Source organism: Mesocricetus auratus, unplaced genomic scaffold (assembly GCF_017639785.1).
Source record: "Mesocricetus auratus isolate SY011 unplaced genomic scaffold, BCM_Maur_2.0 Super-Scaffold_100020, whole genome shotgun sequence".
Lineage (NCBI taxonomy): Eukaryota > Metazoa > Chordata > Mammalia > Rodentia > Cricetidae > Mesocricetus > Mesocricetus auratus.
In genome coordinates, this window is record NW_024429201.1 from 20851059 (window position 1) to 20871670 (window position 20612).

The 20612-nt window shown below is 41.4% G+C and overlaps 1 protein-coding gene across 6 annotated transcripts in view; it reads left to right on the top strand.

The window, feature by feature from the left end:
• The window catches only part of Arhgef28 (Rho guanine nucleotide exchange factor 28), a 282273-nt gene that overhangs the window by 180894 nt on the left and 80767 nt on the right, over nucleotides 1-20612 (top strand). For all 6 annotated transcript variants that reach the window (XM_040729095.1, XM_040729097.1, XM_040729100.1 and 3 more), the window contains 6 exons: nucleotides 5001-5122; nucleotides 7829-8109; nucleotides 13584-13788; nucleotides 16676-16787; nucleotides 17324-17366; nucleotides 20286-20409. In XM_040729095.1, the coding sequence (XP_040585029.1) occupies nucleotides 5001-5122; nucleotides 7829-8109; nucleotides 13584-13788; nucleotides 16676-16787; nucleotides 17324-17366; nucleotides 20286-20409 (887 nt within the window). The remainder of the gene's footprint in view (nucleotides 1-5000; nucleotides 5123-7828; nucleotides 8110-13583; nucleotides 13789-16675; nucleotides 16788-17323; nucleotides 17367-20285; nucleotides 20410-20612) is intronic.

Genomic DNA, 20612 nt, shown 5'->3' on the forward strand with positions numbered 1-20612 from the left:
CCTCCTCCTTGGTGCCAAAGGGCCCTCTTCCCAGGACAAAAATATCTCCCTTGTTACCTCCTGTCTCTAGAGTATCTAGCATAGCTAGGAAGTCCTGATGGGACTCTGTGGCTTAGGGAGCGCTGGTGGAGCTACCCAGTAGCGAGGAAAATAACTGAGGGAAGATTGGGGATCCCCTGAGCAGCTGTTGATCCTGTAGGATCCCTGGGAAGAAGCTGGTCCACATCCACTCTGTCTTGTCACATCCTCTCATTCCTGAACTGCCCCCACTCTTCTGGGAACGAGCCATCTCTGACTGATTGCTTTCGGCAGTTATAATCCCTCGGATTTAGAAGTTTTCATTCTTGAGTCATGGGAGAGAAATTCTATTGGAAGTAAGATAAAGGTAGCATTTTACATGGTTTTTATGCAGTACATGCAATGTTTGGTATGTTCCAGTTGCCTTAGGTTTTGTTGTTGTTTTGTTTTGCTTTTATGAGACTGGGTCTCATATAGCCCAGGCTGGCCTTAAACTTGTTGTCTAGCCTAGGATGACCATGCACTCCTGATCTTCTTGACTCTACCTAAGTGCTGGGATTATAGGAGTCTGCTGCCATGATAGACTTGGGTTGTTTTAAACATGTGAAGACAGAGTTAAGAGTGAAATTGTTTGTCTGTTTTAGTGTGTGTGTGTGTGTGTGTGTGTGTGTGTGTGTGTGTGTGTGTGTGTGTGTAGTCAGAGGACAACTTTATGCAGTCAGTTCTCTCCTACTTCACATAGGCTCTAGGGGTGGAACTCACCAGGCTCGCCCTTTTACCCACTGAACCACTTGACTTGCCCAAAGTTATTTTTAAAAATCAGCACTACACATAAATATCAAAACCCAACCCTGGGATCTGAAGAGACTCTGTCGTAGAGGGTCAGTCTTGGGGTGACAGAGCAACGAGAAGATCTGGGAGCATCTGTCTTGGAGGTGGTCAGCTTCATACTGGGTCATACCAGGTCACTCCCAAACTGAGCCTCTCACCTAGCTACTCAGTCAGATAATTTTCGAGCTTCTCTCTGTGTTACAAGCAGTGTGGCAGCGGTATTTTATGGGAAGGAGGTTTATTTGGGTCACAGTTGTGTGGGAGGGAAGATATGGTAGGAGAGGTTTAGTCTGTGTGGATGGGAGCTTGAAACTGTGACTTCTCTCATGGAAACATCTGTCACTGCCTGTCAGTGTCTTCAGCCACTCCCCACAGCCTCTTAGAACAGTACCTCTAGGTGGGGACCAGACCAAGGGTTCAAACATATGAGCTCATAAGGGACATTTCACAGTCAACCTGTAGTAATTCGGTATTTCTTTTAAACTTTCTCTCTCTCTCTCTCTCTCTCTCTCTCTCTCTCTCTCTCTCTCTCTCTCTCTGTGTGTGTGTGTGTGTGTGTGTGTGTGTGTGTGTGTGTGTGTATGTGTGTGTTCATGAGCTTGTGGAAGTCAGTGTAGAAGACCATTGTCTTTCCTCAAGTTCTGGACACCTTCTTTTATTTGAGAGCCATCTCATGGTGATCACTGAGTGCCTTGGTTGACTGCTTAGCAAGCTTTAGGGATGTGTCTACTTCCCCAGCACTGGGATTACAAGCATGTGTCAGCTTTTCCTCCTTCCCCACATGGGTTCTAGAAATTAAACTCTGATCCTAATGCTTGTGTGGCAAGTAATTTGCTGACTGTGCAACTGGGTTCTCTTGTTCTGTCCATTGTTAGAAATTTTTAGTTGGACACATCACATTGTTAGTGCTTCTTGGGTCCATCAGAATCTCCATGTGTTTAACAGAGAGGGCAGGCAGGCTCCCAGCGTGGGGAGGTAGCTACACTTGGAATTCATTGTATTGCTTCACTTCTGTAGCCTTTAGTTTTTCCATTCCTTTCTACCTTTGTCATGGAAGACTGGATTTCTGTTTATACTGGGGATAAGGTATTTCTCTGAAAACAACATCGTTTAAAGAAAACAAAAAGCATGGGATTATGATGACAATACTAAAAACATGCAATGTAGATGTTGTGTTGCTATAGAAAAACTTGAAATTAAGAGAGGAATGGCATCCCTCCATACCTTGCCCAGCTTTGATACAGGGGGGAGAGGCTTGGTCCTGCCTCAACTTGGTATGCCAGACTTTGTTGACTCCCAAGGAAGACCTTACCTCCTCTGAGGAGTGGATGTGGGGGGGGGGTGAAGGGAGGAGGTGGGGGTGTGACAAGGGGAGGGAGGGGAAACTGGGATTCATATGTAAAATGGAAAAAATTTTAAATAAAAACAAAAAGTATAAAAAGAGAGGAATGGCGGAGCTTTGGAATATTTTAGTCCAGTATCACTTGTGAGTAGTTTTGTAGAGACTCATAGTCTCTACTTCATAAGTCTGGGATTGGTTGTATTTGGGAATTGTCTTTTTGGCTTGGGGCTTGTCCTTTGTGAGTTGTGACTCTTGTAGAAGACACTGGGGCATCATAGTCATCGAGATAAGTAGTGTCTCTGTGGCAAATGTCTGAATTTTGACCTTAAGTGGGAGAAACATAAGTTCAAGTTAGATTTGGCCATAAAATCCATTTGTGAACCAAATGTATAAGAAGAAAATGATTTTTGGGGCTTTGAATATTTTAAATTATTGCTATGGGGCAATTCATAGCCTTGCCTTTGTAACTCAGTCATAAGACCTAATCAAATAAATAATTCAGAAAAAAATTAGACTCTAAGTCTCCAACCTCGGCCCTCTTGTAGTTTGTTTTGTTCTGTGGACACCGTCTTCATACAGACTCTGACATGGCAGGTAGGACACAGGCTTATAATGGACAAAGTACATTCTGACTATGTGCTGGAGAATAGCAGGTATTTTGGGTCCTGTTCATCACTGGAGCAAGTGGTTGGAGTCCTGAACAGAGTGTTCTTGGTCATTAAGAACAAGGTCCTGGGGCCTGAAGAGATGCCTGTTAGAAGCACTTGCTCTTTCAGAGGAGCAGAGTTTGGTTTCAGCACCCTTATCTGGAAACTCACCCCACCTGTGACTCCAGCCCCAGGGGACCTGGTGCCCTTCTCAGACCTCCTCCCGCCTCCCCAGGCCCTTGCATGTGTGTGCACACATGCACACAGAAAAAATATTCAAGCTGTTGGTGACAGCAATACATTCATTGAAGCCCCTCAACTTGGGGTGAGATTTCACTTGACTCTGTATCTTTAAAATTAAATCCATTCATTACTTGTTGTCATCTTGGGTTAATCCAGTTATGAATGAAGTCTTACTAGAACAACCATCAGAAGGAAGACGAATGGCCTCTAAGTGTGATGGCAGAAGGGCCAGGTGTTTCACATCTGTAAAAGCAAAACACAGTAGAATAGCCCACCTGGATTAATCACATGCTGCAAGGCCATGTTGTACTATTTGTGACCGCTTTCAAACATTCTCCAGAGTGACAAATGAGCAGAACATTGAGAGTGTTTTGTTGCATCCTTGATTTATAACCAATGGAACTTTCTGTGTAATTAGAATGAATGCATATAACCATTGCTCATAGAGGCCATACTTGTGAAGTGCCTGTGGGCTTTGTGTGCATCTCATTGATAGCTAGTTAAATAAATTAATGAAATAATCAATTATTGTCATAAGAAAACACTTTCCCCTATTTTGTATATTTTCTTAGGAAGCTAAATAAAACTTAATTTTAGTGTTCTGTGGAGGAAAGTAGATCTAGTTTTGTAACCTGAAGCCAGGGCCATTTGGTTTGTTCAATTTATATATCTTTGTATCTTTTATGTCCTCCAGTACCTTCTGTGGAAAAATAGAATTTTCAAATATAGAGCATCAACCCAGTAGTTATGAGCCACAATTCAGTGTGGTTTTACCTGTGATAGAGCTAAGACAGGCAGTAGGTTACATACCAATTCTAATGGCCTTGGGACAGTACTGTTCCCTTGTTTTGTTTTTATGACAGGGTCTTATTATGTAGCTCTGGCTGGCCTAGAACTTGCTACTTAGACCAGGCTGATCTCAAACCCACAGAGATCCACCTGTGTCTGCCTCTCTGCTGGGTTTGAAGGTGTGTGCCACCACACACAGCTCATTTCTTTCCCTTTTGTATTCAAGAAAACTTGCTAGGTAACACTGTGTGTGGCTATACCATGAATCTATCCCATTAAAGTCACTTGCAGATACAATAGTATGGTTAGTATTATTATCCATGTACTTCATGCTGATCATAATTGAAGATCTTAATAATGACAGCAAACATTAATAACAGTAACATATCATATTAATGGAGCACTTACTGTCAACTGCTGTAGGTATTCAGACGAATTTCATTGTCATAAGCACACAAAGATGACAGTGGCGTTACTCTGCTTTAACAGATGGGGAGACTCCACGGAGGTGTCTGGAGATTGAATAAACAGACCAGGCACAGGAAGCCAGGCCTCTGGCTTGCACAGGTTTTATTGCCTTCAACTCTGTGCACTCTGCAAATACAGTAGCACGTCAACTCTCCAGGACCCCCCACTCTAAGCAACCTTTACTATTTGAAGCAAAGCTGAGACCATGGAAGGAAAAGCCATTTCTGTCATTCAAAATGAAGGAAAGAGCCACCTGTGAGGGTTTGTGGATGGTCCAGAGTCACCACTGCTGTCTTTGGATCATCCAGTCTGAACTGTCATCTACTGAACTGTGATGCTAGCTAATGCTTCCATGTTGTTAGTAAAGGAAATGGAGTTGGTTTTAATGTGTGGGAACTTAAAGGTCTCCCATGAAGGGGAATCTATGCTTTCAGTAGGCTAATACTTTTATCTGTCTAGAACTATTCAAGTTTGTGATAAATGAGAAGATTTGGGTATAGAAGAGAAAGTACTTGGCACTGTAACTCTTAAGGTATGAAGACAAAAACTACCAGGTTAAAAATGCATTTTGTTTTTTGTTTGTTTGACTAAGAATGCAAGGCTTGGTTGTAAGAAAAATTGATCACACTTGATAATTTTTCAATCCTGCTCATTTCTTCTAGAACACTCCTTTGATGGTCTCAAAAAATCCAAGCATGCCCCAACGTCCCTTGCTGCGGGCCAGCTCTCTGACATGCTGAATGGGGGCGATGAGGTCTATGCTAACTGTATGGTGATTGATCAGGTAAGGCATGCTGAAGTGACCAGGGGTATCTGAACCCCTTCCCAAAATGGGGGGGGGTGCAGAGACAGAGACAGAAGTAGAGAGACAGAGAGAGATTGAGCTCTCTTGTGATCATGAGATTCCTGCCTTTACCTGCTACCTTGAAAAGTAATCTCCAAGTAGACATGCCATACACACATTCACACATGTGTGCGCGCACACACACACACACACACACACACACACACACACACACACACTAAATCACTAAATGGACATTAAGGTATTTTACCACTGTTCTTATCTAGCAGACCTATTTTTTAACTTCTAATTGAACATTCCACTCTTCTGCTTAGGACCATGAAGCAGTGTTACAATAAATGCATACTATAAATGGTAGAGACTGGGGTGGAATCCAAAATGATGGAGACACCAATAAATCAGAATCAACACCAACTATAAATAGCTGGTGTGGTCATCTTGGCATAAGGCATCCGAACGTGAACCGTAGTTACAGAAATCTGAGTTGGAGTATGGTGTGAGTCCTTGTGCCTTAGCCACTCTGACATAAATGGATATTTACATGTAAGGCTTATTATATTTGTGATAGTATATAATATTTATTTTCTAGCCCTTTGGAGGATATTTGACAAATATAGTATGTCCTGAAATATACAAGGTGATATATACATTCATATACATTATGAAACTGTAATTAGTGCTTCTGCACACATGGGAGCATAGACAGTTCTTGAGGGACTGATTTTTTCTCTGGACTTATACCCAGAATGGGGTCTCTGGATTGTATGGTTGTATTTTGAGGTTTTTTTGAGGAATCTCTGCTGTTTTTCAATGATGGCTGTGCTAATTTACATCCTCCATCCACAGTGTGTCAGGGCTCCCTTCTATACTCCCTAGCTAACTCTCTTCTGCTGTGTTCTGGTGATAGCTGTAACATGGCACTTGGCTGTAGGTTTGGCTTGCACTGGTGTTAGTAGATATCTTTTCATATACATGGTACCCATTAGGGAGTCTTTTTTGAAAATTCTTTGTTTAGTCCTTTTGTTCATTTAAAAATTGATTGCTATTGCTCTGTGTGTGTGTGTGTGTGTGTGTGTGTGTGTGTGTGTGTGTGTGAGTCCAGGTGTGCATATGTGGAGGTCAGAGGACACCAGTTCTTCCTACTTGTGAGCACTAGGTTATCTTTGCATTTCTCTGTGTCTTTTTCAAATTCTTTCATTGGTGTCTTATAGTTTTCTGTATGCAGATATTTCTTGTTTTAATGAGGTTTTTTATTTTATTATAGTACCTCCATAATTTTAGTGGGCTTTTTGGGTCTTTATTTCAATTACCTTGTTCTGAACCTCACTGGACAGATTATTGATCCTACTTTGATTTACTCCAACTATAATGAATGTTTCAACGTTATGTGGGGAAATACTGCTTTGATAATATGCAACAAGCAAGAAAAAGAGAATACAGACAGCCCAATTCAATCAACATAGTGAAGAATCCACGAATTTGTACAGTTAAGGCAAGCTTGGCTAGACTGGATGACCAGCAAGCTCTAGGCATCCTTTGTCTATTTCTTCCCACTGTTGGGTTCACAGACACACACCACCATGCCTGGCTTTATAGGGGTCCTGGGTATTCGAATTCATGTCCTCAGCACTTTATCAACTGAGGTATTATCATAGCCCTTCCTGTTACTTTCAGAGTCTCATTTACTTCCTGGAGCATTGCTGTTGGGTTTTGTTGTAGTAAATTATTATGATGATGGTTGATGACCTAAGACCCTAACAATCCCACTCACTCTGACTTTCCCTTCCCTTCCCCCTTCGCTCTTTGGTGCTGGGAATCGGATCCAGGGCTTTGCATTTGCTAGGGTGCTTTCTACCATGGAGCTTCTCCTCCAGCCTCCAGTCCTCTCTACAGGGCAGTTTCTCTTTTCCTTTTCACTGTCTGTTCCTGAGAAATGATGCTGTTAGACAACCACACCTAATTCACAAGCACATGAAACCCCCTGTCTCAGAGCAAGTGTTTTGATCAATCAGGGCTCTTTTCCATGTGTGTGGTGTGGACTTCTGTCTGCTAATGAATGTAGGTAAGTTTCAGGCTCCCCTCTGACCTCTTGCTTTTTCTTTACCTGTTTCTATCCAAGCATTTCCTACTCTCTGCTGAGCGCTCAGCTATGAATACAGTGGTGCTTGCTGACTTTAATCCTTGCTTTATTTACAGGTAATTTGAGGTTTGGGCATTTAAAAACTCTTCTAGTTGTACAATGCACTTTATGTAGTCTGATTTGTTCTTCATTTAGTGACGTTTATTAGGGAAATTCAGACTTTTGTACCTACTGTGACAATTCTTATGAACCATGTTTTGAGTAAAGCTGGTACTCTTTGGTGTTTCCCCAGGTGTTTAACAGCATGTGTCCCTCAATTTGACATAGTTGTTCATAAAGTGTGAAAAGAACAGCCAGGTTGTGCTTGGCTTACAGAATAGGCTTCCTCCTTTTGAGAATTATGGGATAGTGATAGAGCATCATGGGCTAGGCCACACAAACACAAACACTTCGTCAAGGAATTTTCTGGTTACATAAAGTACAAATAGAAGAAAAAGGTAAATGTGGTGGAGAATTTTTTTGTTTAACTCTGGGGGTTTTGTTGATTTTAATTAAACCACTGTTTCCTGCTTTTGTTTGACAAAATGTTCTCTTTCAATGTCCAGGTTGGTGATTTGGACATAAACTATATAAACCTAGAGGGACTCTCTGCCCATACCAGCCCCGAATCCATGAGGTCCACTCTGGGGCCTCAGGCTTGCAAGCACATCCTTCCTCCTGACTCCAGTTCCTGTGGGCATTCACTCAGTGATAACAGGGAGGGGACAGCAACCACTGCAGCCCTGCAGTCCTGCATGTCACCGGCTGGTTCTCACACTGCTAATTTGAACCTTCCTTTTGGTCTTCATGAATTTGAAAAGGAGCAGGGTCATCTCAAGAAAAGAAGGTAAGGTGCCTCTTTCTAGAGGAAAACTGCAGGGAATTGGCGGGAAAGGTTTCTTTTTTTTAAATTGTCTCCTTTGCTCTTTTTCTATTTCAAAATGCTACCCCTCCTTTATTTCCTGTATATATTCATTTGAAAGTAAGGCAGTTAAGAAAGCCAACGAAAATGCAGTAAAGGAAAACCACAACTCTGAGTATTAGTAGATTGGTGGAAATAGAAAAGGCTGACATTACCACGTTTGTGACATGAATACAATGACAGTTGAGAGAAGAGCATTGCATAACAAGTTTTGTCACTATTGTTTACCAGCAGACCAATAGGTTAGAATTTGTAGCAGTAGGAAATAACTCAACTGGAGACTAGATATGTAGTTATACATAGTCTTAAACTGTATACATGGAATACTGTATAGTTCAAGAAAATGGATTAAATACAAGTGTGTATATATAATGTGCATCTCAAAGGCATGAAGTTGAAAAAAGTGAGGTACAAACAGACTTAATTTTCACAGAATGCAAAATAATACAACTTATTGTGTGTGCACAAGCTATAAAAACAAGACAGCGGAAAACAAGGGGAAAGCAATCCCTAAATTCAAGACAGTTGCTGGAAGTAGTGAGAGCAGCGTGGGCTGGAGCAGCCTAGATGGATCTTCCCTAGGCTGGGGAACATTTGTGTTTCAAGTCGGGTGGGCTCATAAAGGTTTTATTTTTCCTGGTATACTTGAAATGCTATTTTTAAAAGTACTATTGTAATGTCATGATGGCATATACTTGTGTGTTCATGCTATCCTTGTCTGTGTGCCCAGTTTCCACTTTCCATGGGGATTAATCTATTTTTCTCTCATGTCCTAACGCTGTGTTTCTATGCTCATTTTCAGGTGTGAAGTTATGAATCAAAGTGAGCATAGCATATACACATGTGTATGTGAATGTTTATCTATAAGTTAACATGCATGTAGATGAACTCAAAAGAGGGATGGTTGTTTAAGAAGAGAATGGAAAGGGACCAGTGTCAGTGGACACTATTCATTGGGTGTATTTTATATAGAACTACAGACTGAGTTTTTTAAGAGTTTGACAGAACATTCATGCTGTTGTATTGATATTAAGGATTATTTTGACCATAAGTCCTAAAATCCCCACTTTGGGCTTGTGCTCTGGTTTTGAAGACGCTAGATAGTGGTTATTTTCAATTGCATTGTAGGGTCTTTGGGGCTTTGAGCCTATGTGTTGGGGATAAGAAGCCATTAGTGTAGGCTACACTCCATACAGTCTCACTGTGTGTGATGTAATACATTCTGGCAGAATCTTTTGGTCTGTCAAGTGCCCTGCAGATCTCAAGAAGTGGGTTGTTTAGACACATTTGAGATCTATAAGGCAAAAAAAGTAGAAATGGTCATTCTGGTCTCTATATGAAAATATTCCCAGAACTTCAAATCTATGTTTTCATATTCCTGTTGTGGAAGCGTTAGATGTATCCTTGCAACAGATAGAGCTTTTCCTTTTTAGAATATCAAAAAAAAAAAAAAAACTAAGTCTGCACTCAGGAGGCAGAAGTAGGAAGATTGCAAGTTCAAGTTCAAGGTCAGCCTGGGCTACCCACACTATCAAAATATTATTATTATCCACCTGCCTACACACACACACTCACACCACACATATATCACACATGCACACACACTCACACCACATACATATACATCACACATACACACATCACACACACCACACATACACACACACATACACACACACACTCAAACACATACACACCACACATACACACATCACACACACCTCACACACATCACACACGGTTATTGTTGAGAGGAGGAGGAGAAGCTGTTCTGCTGAAACACCCTTTGTCAGGTTGCTTCCACAGGCTAGCCCTCTCTTGTGCACTCCCCCAGTCTTGAGAAATGCAGAATGGTGACAGGGGTAGAACGGAGGCTGGTGGCTGCAGATATTCCTTTTTACCTTGAGTTGACTAAAGTTCCCTCCTGTCAGCGGATGATGCCAGGGAGTAAATATTCTGATAGACAATAAGCCATAGTAAAATTTATTAAGTGAGCAATAGCAGGGGAGACTAGGAACTTCTAATGAAAGATGAATTTGGGGGCACACTAACCATTTTGGGAAGTGTGGGTTTATCATGCCATACAAACCAGTATGCAATCCTAGTAGGAAAGTAATGGGCATCTTTGGCTAACTGTCTTAGCCACAGTTGGCTTATTTTCCCTCAGGAGACAACAAATTCGTTAACATTTACCTTGTGACTGGTAACTTGCAAATTATTTCTCAGCTATAGTCAGGAATTATAAAATAACTATCTCCTGGATCCCTTTAAACTGGGAATACAGTCTATCAGTTGTAGCAGAAAAGTCAAAACACTGTAGATTTCACATCAGCCAGAATGTCAACTGATGTCTTAGTTTCCATTCTGTATGTGGGTGCTTTTCAGGCCCTGTTTTCCTCCGTGGAAGCTTAGCAAAGATCAGGTCACCTCCTGGGACAGCTGGAGCTGAGGGGAGGTGAAGGGTGTCAGACATTTCTAGTAACTCTCCTTCAGTGGTATGCTATGAGAGCAACTGCTGTCACAGAGACATTGCCCTTGTGGTTGGATTCTTTCCACAGAACATTCACACTCTGTATTGTATTTATTTGTGAGTCTTTTTCTTCTATGACTGTCTAGTATAAACATTAATTTTCTGAAAAAACCAACAATTTAGTATGTACAGGATGTCATCATTATATTAACATCAATGCTCTTTTGAGAAAATAAAGGAAAAAATAAGCTGTAAAACACCTATTTTAAAATATAAGCAACAAAAACTTAGGTGGTAGGAAAAAAACATTTGTTTCATTTTGAAACTTATACGCATCAGACCCTTTCTGTTCCATCATAATCCACAGGTTTTTTTTAATAATGTCACCTTTTCATCACATCCATCCTCTAGAATTTAAGCAGTTTTATGCACTGGAATATTGAATATAATATGGTGTCTTCTACTTTATGTTATTGTTAAGGAAAATTCTGATCATAACCCCAATGATTTGACCCCACCTCCCTCTAATGGATATGATTGTAAGGTAAGGGTCTATAGGCAGCCTTGAAGAGACCATCTATGCTACCAGTATCTTAGGCTAATTGCTTAGCAAAGAAGGGTCACAGTCTAATTTGAATTAGATGGGAAAGAGTAGTGACAATTTTCTAATGTTGAAAATGATGTAATATTGGAGCATCCATGGTCTCTTCACGGTGGTGGCGAAACTTGTTCTGTTATTGGAAGGCCACACACCTACAGTAAGATATTGCTGCAGGCTGCTAGTGGGAGTCCATTTCACCAGAGCAGAGAACACAGACAGCAAGCTCTGATGAGCCCTTCCTTCCCTCTTAGAGTTTTAGTATTTTAGCAAACCACACAGAACCATGAAATAGCTCCATTTTACTGTAACTCCAAACTGATATCACTTATCAGGAATATTTTCTTCAGATCGAGTTTCATTTTTCATTAACAAAAACAATGTAACAGACTCCAAGATACTGGGGTATTGAAATGAGTGAAGTAGAAGTGTGCCTCCAAATCTCTTTTCTGCTTAGTGGTAAGGACAAGACCCTCGGTGAGTTCCTGAAAGAAGAGCCCATGTTGGAATCTGGCTCCCATGGTGCCAACCACTGTGCCCAGGGAATGAGTCAGGGTTAGAAACGTATCTAAGTGAGGAGTAAGAACCCTCTCTGAGAGTCACATAATTTATGAAATCAATATTCCACTATTAAATGGCCCATGTGTTTAAAAAAAAGAAAAGCCAAAATGGATAATTTAAAATGTCAACTTCCATTGTTTGTAGTTCCAACAAGATGGGTTTCCAGTGTTGTGTTGGATGAAAATCTCATCCTCTAAAACTGAAATAGTCAAAGAAAATACACTAAAAATATACATCATGTTATAATGCATCCATGAGCAGCCATGGCCACCCATGACCACCCATGGACACTCATGGATACCCATGATCACCCATGGCCTTGATGCTTGGTGGAATGGTTTAAAAATGTTAATGTTATAAGTGACTGAACCTTGAAAGTGGGCAGTCATATTCTGTTCTTGGATACTATGGTTATGAAAGTTAAATAGGAAGAGAAAGCTGTAGTCAGGCAGAATCTATACTTCCTTCTGAGACAGAATCCTTTACAGTAAGTCTCTGAAAATGATCATCTCACGTTGACATGTTTGAAGCTTCACATGCAGTTTACCTCTGCCTCTTGTCTTGTTTTACTGAGGTGAGCTCTTAGGGACAGCCTCTTCAGCTCACCTCTGCCCTCCCAGCTTTCCAGCTAAGGGGATGGCAACTACATCTTCCCTGCATCATTGTCCAGAGGCTGCTGGGCAAACAGACCCATGGATCAGCATTGTTGGCCTTTGCAGTATGTGAAGGATTACTATGTAGGGCTGGTAATAATGATGTTTACAAAACAAAAATAGTGAGGCTATCACCATCAAATCCACTTTTGTAAAGTAATTGAAATGGCAAAACAGGCTATTTATTTTAGGCTACCAACCAGCTCCAAAATCATGACACAGAGACTTCTTAGTTTTGAATGCTCGGCCTTAGCTTAGCTCTTTTCTGGCTAGCTCTTTTAACCTGTTACTGTCCATCCATCTTTTGCTTTGGGACATTTACCTATGTTCTTTCTGTATATTTTACTTTCACTGCTTCTCTATATCTGACTGGCTGGTGTCTTCCTGGCTTCTTGCCCTGGGTGTGTCCCTTGTTCTCTGGTTCTTCCCTCCTCCCCCAAGCCTCCTTTTTATTCTCTCTGTCCACCAGCCTTGCCTATCCCTCTCCTGCCTAGCTATTGGCCATTCAGCTCTTTATTTGATCAATCAGGTGCCTTAGGCAGGCAAGGTGAAACAAATGCAGCATGTTTTTGCATAATTAAACACATATCCTTACATGGTTAAACAAACATAGCATAAACAAATGTAACACACCTTTACAAAGTTAAAAGTAATATTCTGAAACATAAGCAAATGTAACACACCTTTGACTAATTAGTATAATATTCTATAACAAAATGACTCTTGCCAGGTAGGAATATCCACTGGGGGACACATGAAATTTTGTTTAAAGGGCTGGTGAGATGGCTCAGCAGGTAGAGGTACTTACCACCAAGCATGACAACCTGAACTTGGTCTCCAGGTTCCATTTGGCGGCAGGAGAGAACTAACCCTTGCATATTGTTCTCTGACTTCCACATGTGTGCAGGTGGCTCACACACCCCCACTTGTGCATATACAAAGGGGAAGAATAAATTTTTGTTTAAAGTGAGATTCGGAGGGGGAAGTATGAAAAGCAGTATCAGTGAGGAATTACATGGCTGCTCATCACATCTCACACCATTGAGAGACTCTGAACACAGAGACAAACCCCAGCGTCCGTCTGACTGCTCACTGAGTGATTTATTTCATGCTTTAGTTCTAGCCTGGACGCCCTGGTTGCCGACAGTGAAGGGGAAGGGCATTCTGAGCCCCCCATCTGCTATGCTGTGGGCTCTCAGAGTTCCTCGAGAACCGGGCTTCCCAGTGGGGATGAACTGGATTCCTTTGAGACCAACACTGAAGCAGATTGTAATATCTCCAGGACTGAATCACTTTCCCTGTCAAGTGCTCTGCTTTCAAAGGTATTCTCCTCTGGGTTTGCTCTGCTTGTTGTAAATGCACAGAATCTGTTCTCAGTGCCCCCATCTCTACCCACAAGACAGAGTCTGTTTTCTTCCCACAGAAGAAATACTTGTATATGCGTCAGGAGGGACTCCTGTGATAGCTGCTTTTTAATCTCCATGAGTCCATTTTAATTTTTACAGCTCTTCCAGTAGTTGGTTAATGTTATTAACTCACCAGGAGTACATGCCATTTTTACATACTTGGGAGATGTTACTATTCCGTATTTTCCTGCTCTCCTTCCGGACACAGAGGGAGGAAAAGTGGTGGTACTGGGTTTAAGTCATCAAGCTTGTTTTGCACACACAATCTTTAGCCAGGTTCAGGCGAGGAGGTGGATGATGTCAGTAAGACAGAGGTGGTATTTACTGGGTATTCCTGGATTCATGAGACAATCGGCAATGTCACTTTGTTATCTTCTTGATAATTTCATGAACTTCATGGGCTCATAGGGCCTACGGAGTCTAAACCAACAACCAGGAAGCTTGCATGGGACTGACATACGCATTCTGCATATATGTGACAGCTTTGTCTTCTGTGGGACTCCTAACAGTGGGAACAGGAGCCATCTGTGACACTTTTACAGGCTTTTGGGACCCTACTCCTCCATACTGGGTCACCTTGCTCGGCCTCAATACTTGGGGAGGTGCTTATTCTTCCTGAAACTTGATATGCCGTGTTTTGTTGATATCCATGAGAGACCTGCTCTTTCCTAAACAGAAACAGTGGAGGAATGGACTGAGGGGTAGGAATAGAGTTGGAGTGGAACAGACATGCTGTAAGGAGAGGAGGGAGGGGAAACTGTGGCTGAGACGTTAAATAGATAAATAAATACATTTATTAAAATAAATACTTTAATTCAGTTTCTCAAAGAAAAATCTTCTGTTTGAACATATATACATACTTTCTATTTGAGTTCCATCATAATCAATTAGACTGTATTCGCTACTGTAAAACAATGTGTGAAATGCCAAGGTTTGACCAAGAACATGTTAGTAAGATAATGCCTTACTTTTGCAGTGTACCCTATTATACAAGATGGTTTTATGTGTGTGTGAAGTACAGGGATTTTCTTAGCCCATCTAAGATTTAAGTAACACTTTTTTTTAAAGGATTAGAGTTTTGTCTCAGTGGCCCCAGGTTGGTCACATGTCATCACTCAAATTAAGGTCTTCTATCTGCCATACTGAATTTTTTCCCTTCTGTAACCTGGAAATCTATACTTAGTTTTGAAGCTGAACACCATATGATACTTCTGGGTAGTAAGAATAGAAGTGTGGGTGAATACTATTCAAGAAAAACTGTCTATGGTTGTGAATGCTAATACTAGCTAGCTTTGAGTTTTAAATGGAATGTGAAAACCTTATCATTCCTTGGAATGCAATACAGCTCTTTGGAAACAGCTCCACATTGATTTCAAAGAAGATTCTGTGCTGTGAAGCACAGCTTGTCTTGCCTCTGTAATTACCCAGTGTAACTTAGCCAAAGGGTTTTGGACAGTTTTCAGAGTTCCATTGTCATGAACAATGGTTACCGGGCACGACTTAGGCGAAGAGGATGGCATCTGGTGGGCTCCTTGTGGCCCATTTCCTGCTTAGGTTAGAGAATAGCTCAACATTGGGACCCAGTGGGTGCTTCTAGAAAAGGCAGGTAAGCCAAGGCCCTGTGAAGCTGGGTGGGACTTCTGTACTCAGCACTGCCCTGAGCTCTTTAACCAATGACTGCCAAGGAGCCAGGTGTTTTCACTTAGGAAGAATAGGTAAGACCGGATCTCATGTAGGACAGCTTGTGATGGCTTAGTTTTAGTAAAGAATTCTGCATCACTTTTTCTTAACTCTCACTATAATGGATACCTCAAAAAAAGACATGGGCAGAATCAATGTTAAGGCCTCTGTGGGGTAGGAGTTAGTTACCGTAAATGACTTCAATGAATTTCTATTACATATTCACCTAAAATTTCTGGGACGTGTAAGAAAACCATGCTTTAATTACATTGCCATATTTCATTTTTATGTATGTTGCAAATATAATTACAGAAATAACACGTAACTTGGAAACGGGAACAAAAATGGTGGGTCATTTAAAAGGAATGATATTAAAGTCATAAAATTATTGATAGCATCGCTCTGGGAAATACAGATGGAAAGTATATTAAACAATGGACTCACATAGACTTTCTCTAGAGGCTACAGCTACACTATAACAGCCATTTGAAAGCTTAAAAACTCTTATAATTGGATGTAGGTGTTTCTCTACCTTCTAAAATTGCTTAAGGAAAGAGATCTCACTTAGTATATAATTTTGTTTGAATGCTGAAGTATAAACTAGCAAAAAGTAATAACCCATGTAAAAACAAATTAACAGTTGAACATTCAGAGACAAAGTCATGTGACATGATTTTCTCATTTTTAACCAAGTTGTTGAAATGGTACAAATATATTCTTTCATGTGTATGAGAACTATTCCACAAAGGTTAAGTTTATGGACGCAGTCGATGAAAAGGAGAATACTGGGAAAGCTTTGGGAGGCAAACAGAACAAATAATTAAGAAGAGCCTGTAAGAAATGTCGCCAGGCCTGGTGGTGTAGGTCATTCATCCCAGTTACATGGGAGACCTGGACAGACTAACCCAAGCCCAGTGCCAGCCTGGGCAGCTTAGTGAGACCATGTCTCAAGATGAACAGTAGAGCATGGGCTGAGGACATAGCTCAGTGATAGAGTGCCTTCCCGGCATGCACAAGGCCCTGGGTTCAATTCCCAGAACAAATAAATAACTGCACAGATGTAATGCACGGGTCGGGGCTTTATTCAGTGATGGTGATTATGTGACGCTGTTGTCTTTCTTAGGAGTCCCTGCTTTCTGGTATTCGCTCACGTTCGTATTCCTGCTCATCACCCAAAATCTGTTCTGGAAAATCCCGGCTAGTGCGGGACTTCACAGTGTGCAGTTCCAGTGAAGGTAAGCACTGTCTGCTCTCTGACTTTTAACTCATTCCGTTCCAGAGCAGATGCAGTTAGTCTAGGGAACTGCGGTGAGTTCCTGTTCTGCTTCCATAGGCGATTTTTCTAAGCATAGCAAAATTCTTTTCTTGTTGGACTTCAGCCGCTGTAGGTTTAATTTTGAGAAAATTACACATTCGTGCCCACTTCTCTGTCGTTTATTTTAGTAAAACATTGCTCTCAAGGATAACACAAACAAGAGTGGACTCCGGGTTTAATAGTCCTAGCAGGTGACTTATTTTCACACTGTCACTATTTGGAAAGCATACTAGAATCTTCCATTTAATGTGTAGTATGGGTGCCTTACCATTAGAACTGCGGTTTTTCAACCTGGAAGGTTTGAAATCAGTGACCTCTCTCTCTTTTTCTAACTGATAATGCATAAAATGATGAGTTTGGTGAACATGTCCATCTCAGACTAACAAGTGACTTTTGTTTGTCTTAACCTTCTTGTTTATCTGTTTATTTATTTATTTGCCTGTGTGTGCCTTACAGAGCAGAGATCATACAGTTTTCCGGAGCCACCAGGAGAAAAAAGGTACGTTGAGGGTTCCCATGGACCTGTCTTTGGAAATGTCTATACATCACTTTTACTATGTGTCCGGTAGTTGGTGAGAGATTTCTGTGTAACAAGCTACCCAAGACCCATTGTTCCCTCTCTGGAGTCAGTGTAGTTGGCCAGCGGTCTGTTTTCCATCCTCGGGGGTACAGGCTGTAGGGCTGGGGCCTTTTCAGATCTGCACATTTCGAGGGGCTGTGGGGACCACCAGCTTCACAGGTTGCAGTATTTCTCTACATGTGCTCTACCACTAGAAGACTCGCTCCAGCAGCAGTTGCCCAGATGCTTGTTGGGGAAAGCCCATAAACACACTTGCCTGTGCCCTCTGTGGATCTCTGCTCAGCAGTGTTAGGTTCCACGCAGGCACTGCCTTCAGCGTCACTGGGCTTCTGCTCACTGTGTAGATCTGAGGCTTGAAGCCCAAGCTGCTGTTTATCCTAGAATGTAAAGCTGGTACCATAGCCAAGCCTGGGAAGAGACCAGGCTGTAAGAGAGATGGCCGAGTTCTATTGCCCTTGAACATCTAGCTGGCATTATTAGCCCTGGGGCTATTGCAGAACAAGTGACAGAAAAGGATTTGTGGCTGATTTTAAGGATTCTCTGGGAAACAGTGAAGTCGCTTTCACATTGGTGGCATGAATCCTAGCACTCTGGAATTTTTTTTAACATCTAGATGAAGATGAGTGTTTTGTTTTAAACCTCCCAATGAAAGTAGCAGCGAGAAAATGCTAGCTTTGGTTCTTTTACATTGTTTTAGACAAGAATAGAAACTTCCAGATACACAAGCAGGAGAAAACTAAGAATGCTGTTGAGTGATGGGGTGATGGTGATGGTGACAGCTGAGGCAGCAGTAACTGACAATTACCATGTGATCAAACGTGCCCCCTGCTGTTTGCGTTTAAGGAGTCTGTTCCACATACTGTAATTTGACAGTCATCTTGGTTGTTGCTTCACTGTCTTTGGGACCCTGCCTTTCCAACAGCTGTAGTAATAGTAGGCTGATTATTAAGACATTCTTTAAGTAAAAATATTTTCTGTTAGGAGGGTGTAAGATGAGAGGAGACAGTGTAACACTTGGTCAAGTCACAGCTCCTACGGTAATGTCACCTGCACAGCATGTGTGGGGGAAGTGCCTTTCTTCTTGTCATTCCTGCTTATCCCCGTTTATTTCTCTCTTGATCTCACCCTTCTCACTCATGCACTTAGAGGACACATTAGGGTCCAGTAGGGTAGATCCTCCTTCTCATTGACTTGATCCCTGGTGTCTTGTTGGATAGTTGGATATGCCAAGAAGGTCCCCAGCCACACTTGATGTTTGCCTTAGTCATCGTGTAGGTAATTACTCAAGGAATGTCTTTCTTTGGAATTTTATTACATAGACTAGTCAGTTTGTGGGGGAAAAAGGACATTTCTAAGATAAAAGAGGACCCACTCTGGACCTTGTAGGCTCATTGTAATAGACAAGTCATTTTCCCAGTTCACTGATGATTATACAGTACATATCAGCATTGTACCAACTACTGTCCATTTTAAATTAATTACACCAAATTAAATTAATTATCCTCAAAGCAAGGAAGTACTACCACTCAATTTGCATAGTAGGAACTTACTTTAATACTTTGAATCCAGTTCACTGAAAATAATAGGTTATCAATAAAACATCTGAAGATTCATGCTCTTAACACATTTGAAATATATGTCTACCTATTGAAAAGGTGTCAAAGGGGTTTCTGAAGAACAGGGTTTGTAGGACGTTATGGTGGGAAATCCCATTGGTCATCAACCTGATATCAGAAACAGCATTTTTGTTTTGGGATGTTGAAAAGAACTTCTTCAGATTTATATAAATTTAGAAGTTAGTTAACCTCAGCTAGTTCTTGTCCAAAGCAGCTAATTTCTGGAGGAATACAGCAAGTCAGATTTGGTTAAAACACAGAGTGGTTCAATCTCCTGCATGCGCATAGAGGCAGCACTCCCCAGCAGTGCCTTATGTGTCTGCTCTCCACTCTTCTACCAGGTTGGGGTGGCTCTACCCCCATATTTCATGTTGTTTTCCTAACACTTAGATTTAAGTCTCCTCTATGCCAAGCCTAAGGATTGAATGCTATAGTTCTGTAGCATTCTGAAGAGCATGGTATAGTGCAGTCACCTTACAGATTTTTAATAAAAACTAACAGTTTCTTGATAAAGTCTTCTGCGACATGGAGAGTAGAAGTAGAGTTGAGGAATTAGGGATTAATTTTCTTTTATTTGAGATAGCTCCGTCTGTTCCTTCTAGGAATGGCTGCATGAGCCAGGGGAAAGTAAAATGATCATGATGAAGTTACTTCCAGTTTACAGTCTGTGTAGCCTCGGCTCCTCTACAACTTAGGTGCAAACCTAGCTGACCTACAGATGCACAATCTGTTTCTCAACTGGTACCAACCAGGCAAATGTCTGTCTATGGAAAACCACCCCTGTGTTCCCAACATAATGAGATCTGCTTCCATACTGTCTGTTACTTGGCTTCTCTGTGCCTCAGGAAATTTCTGTGGTCATATTAAACAGGTGGATGCATTTTTTTCAGGGTAAGATTATCAAAGTATATTTCCCATATATTTCAGTATAATTTTCACGAATATAGGAAGGTTGAAACAAGTGTATGAAGCTATCATTCTATTAGATTCTACAGTTGTTAGCATTGCTATACAGTTGCTTTATCAAATCTAGTCACCTGTTCATCCCTTTATAAGATACATTTTTTAAATTAAAAAGTTGCTGTTTTTCTCTTTGCAACCATTTAAACCTAAAAACAAAGTCTAGCCATATCCATACACACATGGGTACAAACATGTTTCATGCTGTCCATTGGCCCCCTTGAGGCCTCTAAAGCCTGGTCACAGAGCCCTTTCTTTGTAGAATTCAGGAAGAAGAATGGGATGAATATATCATTCCTGCAAAATCTGAGTCTGAAAAGTACAAAGTGAGCCGGACGTTCAGCTTCCTCATGAACAGGATGACCAGCCCTCGGAACAAATCTAAGGTAAATCGGGGCGTGTGCCTACCTGCTACAAAGCGTACGTGGCTTCAGTCCTCAGCGCTCAGGATAGTTTCCCATGTGTCCCCTTTAGATCACCCGCCTCTGACCGTGTGTGCACCTTTCTTACGGATTCTTTCAGTCGTTAGGAGTATTAAGGCAACCCGTGGAGGGGTCAGTCCCTGTTGACGCGTGAGCTCTGTAAGAAC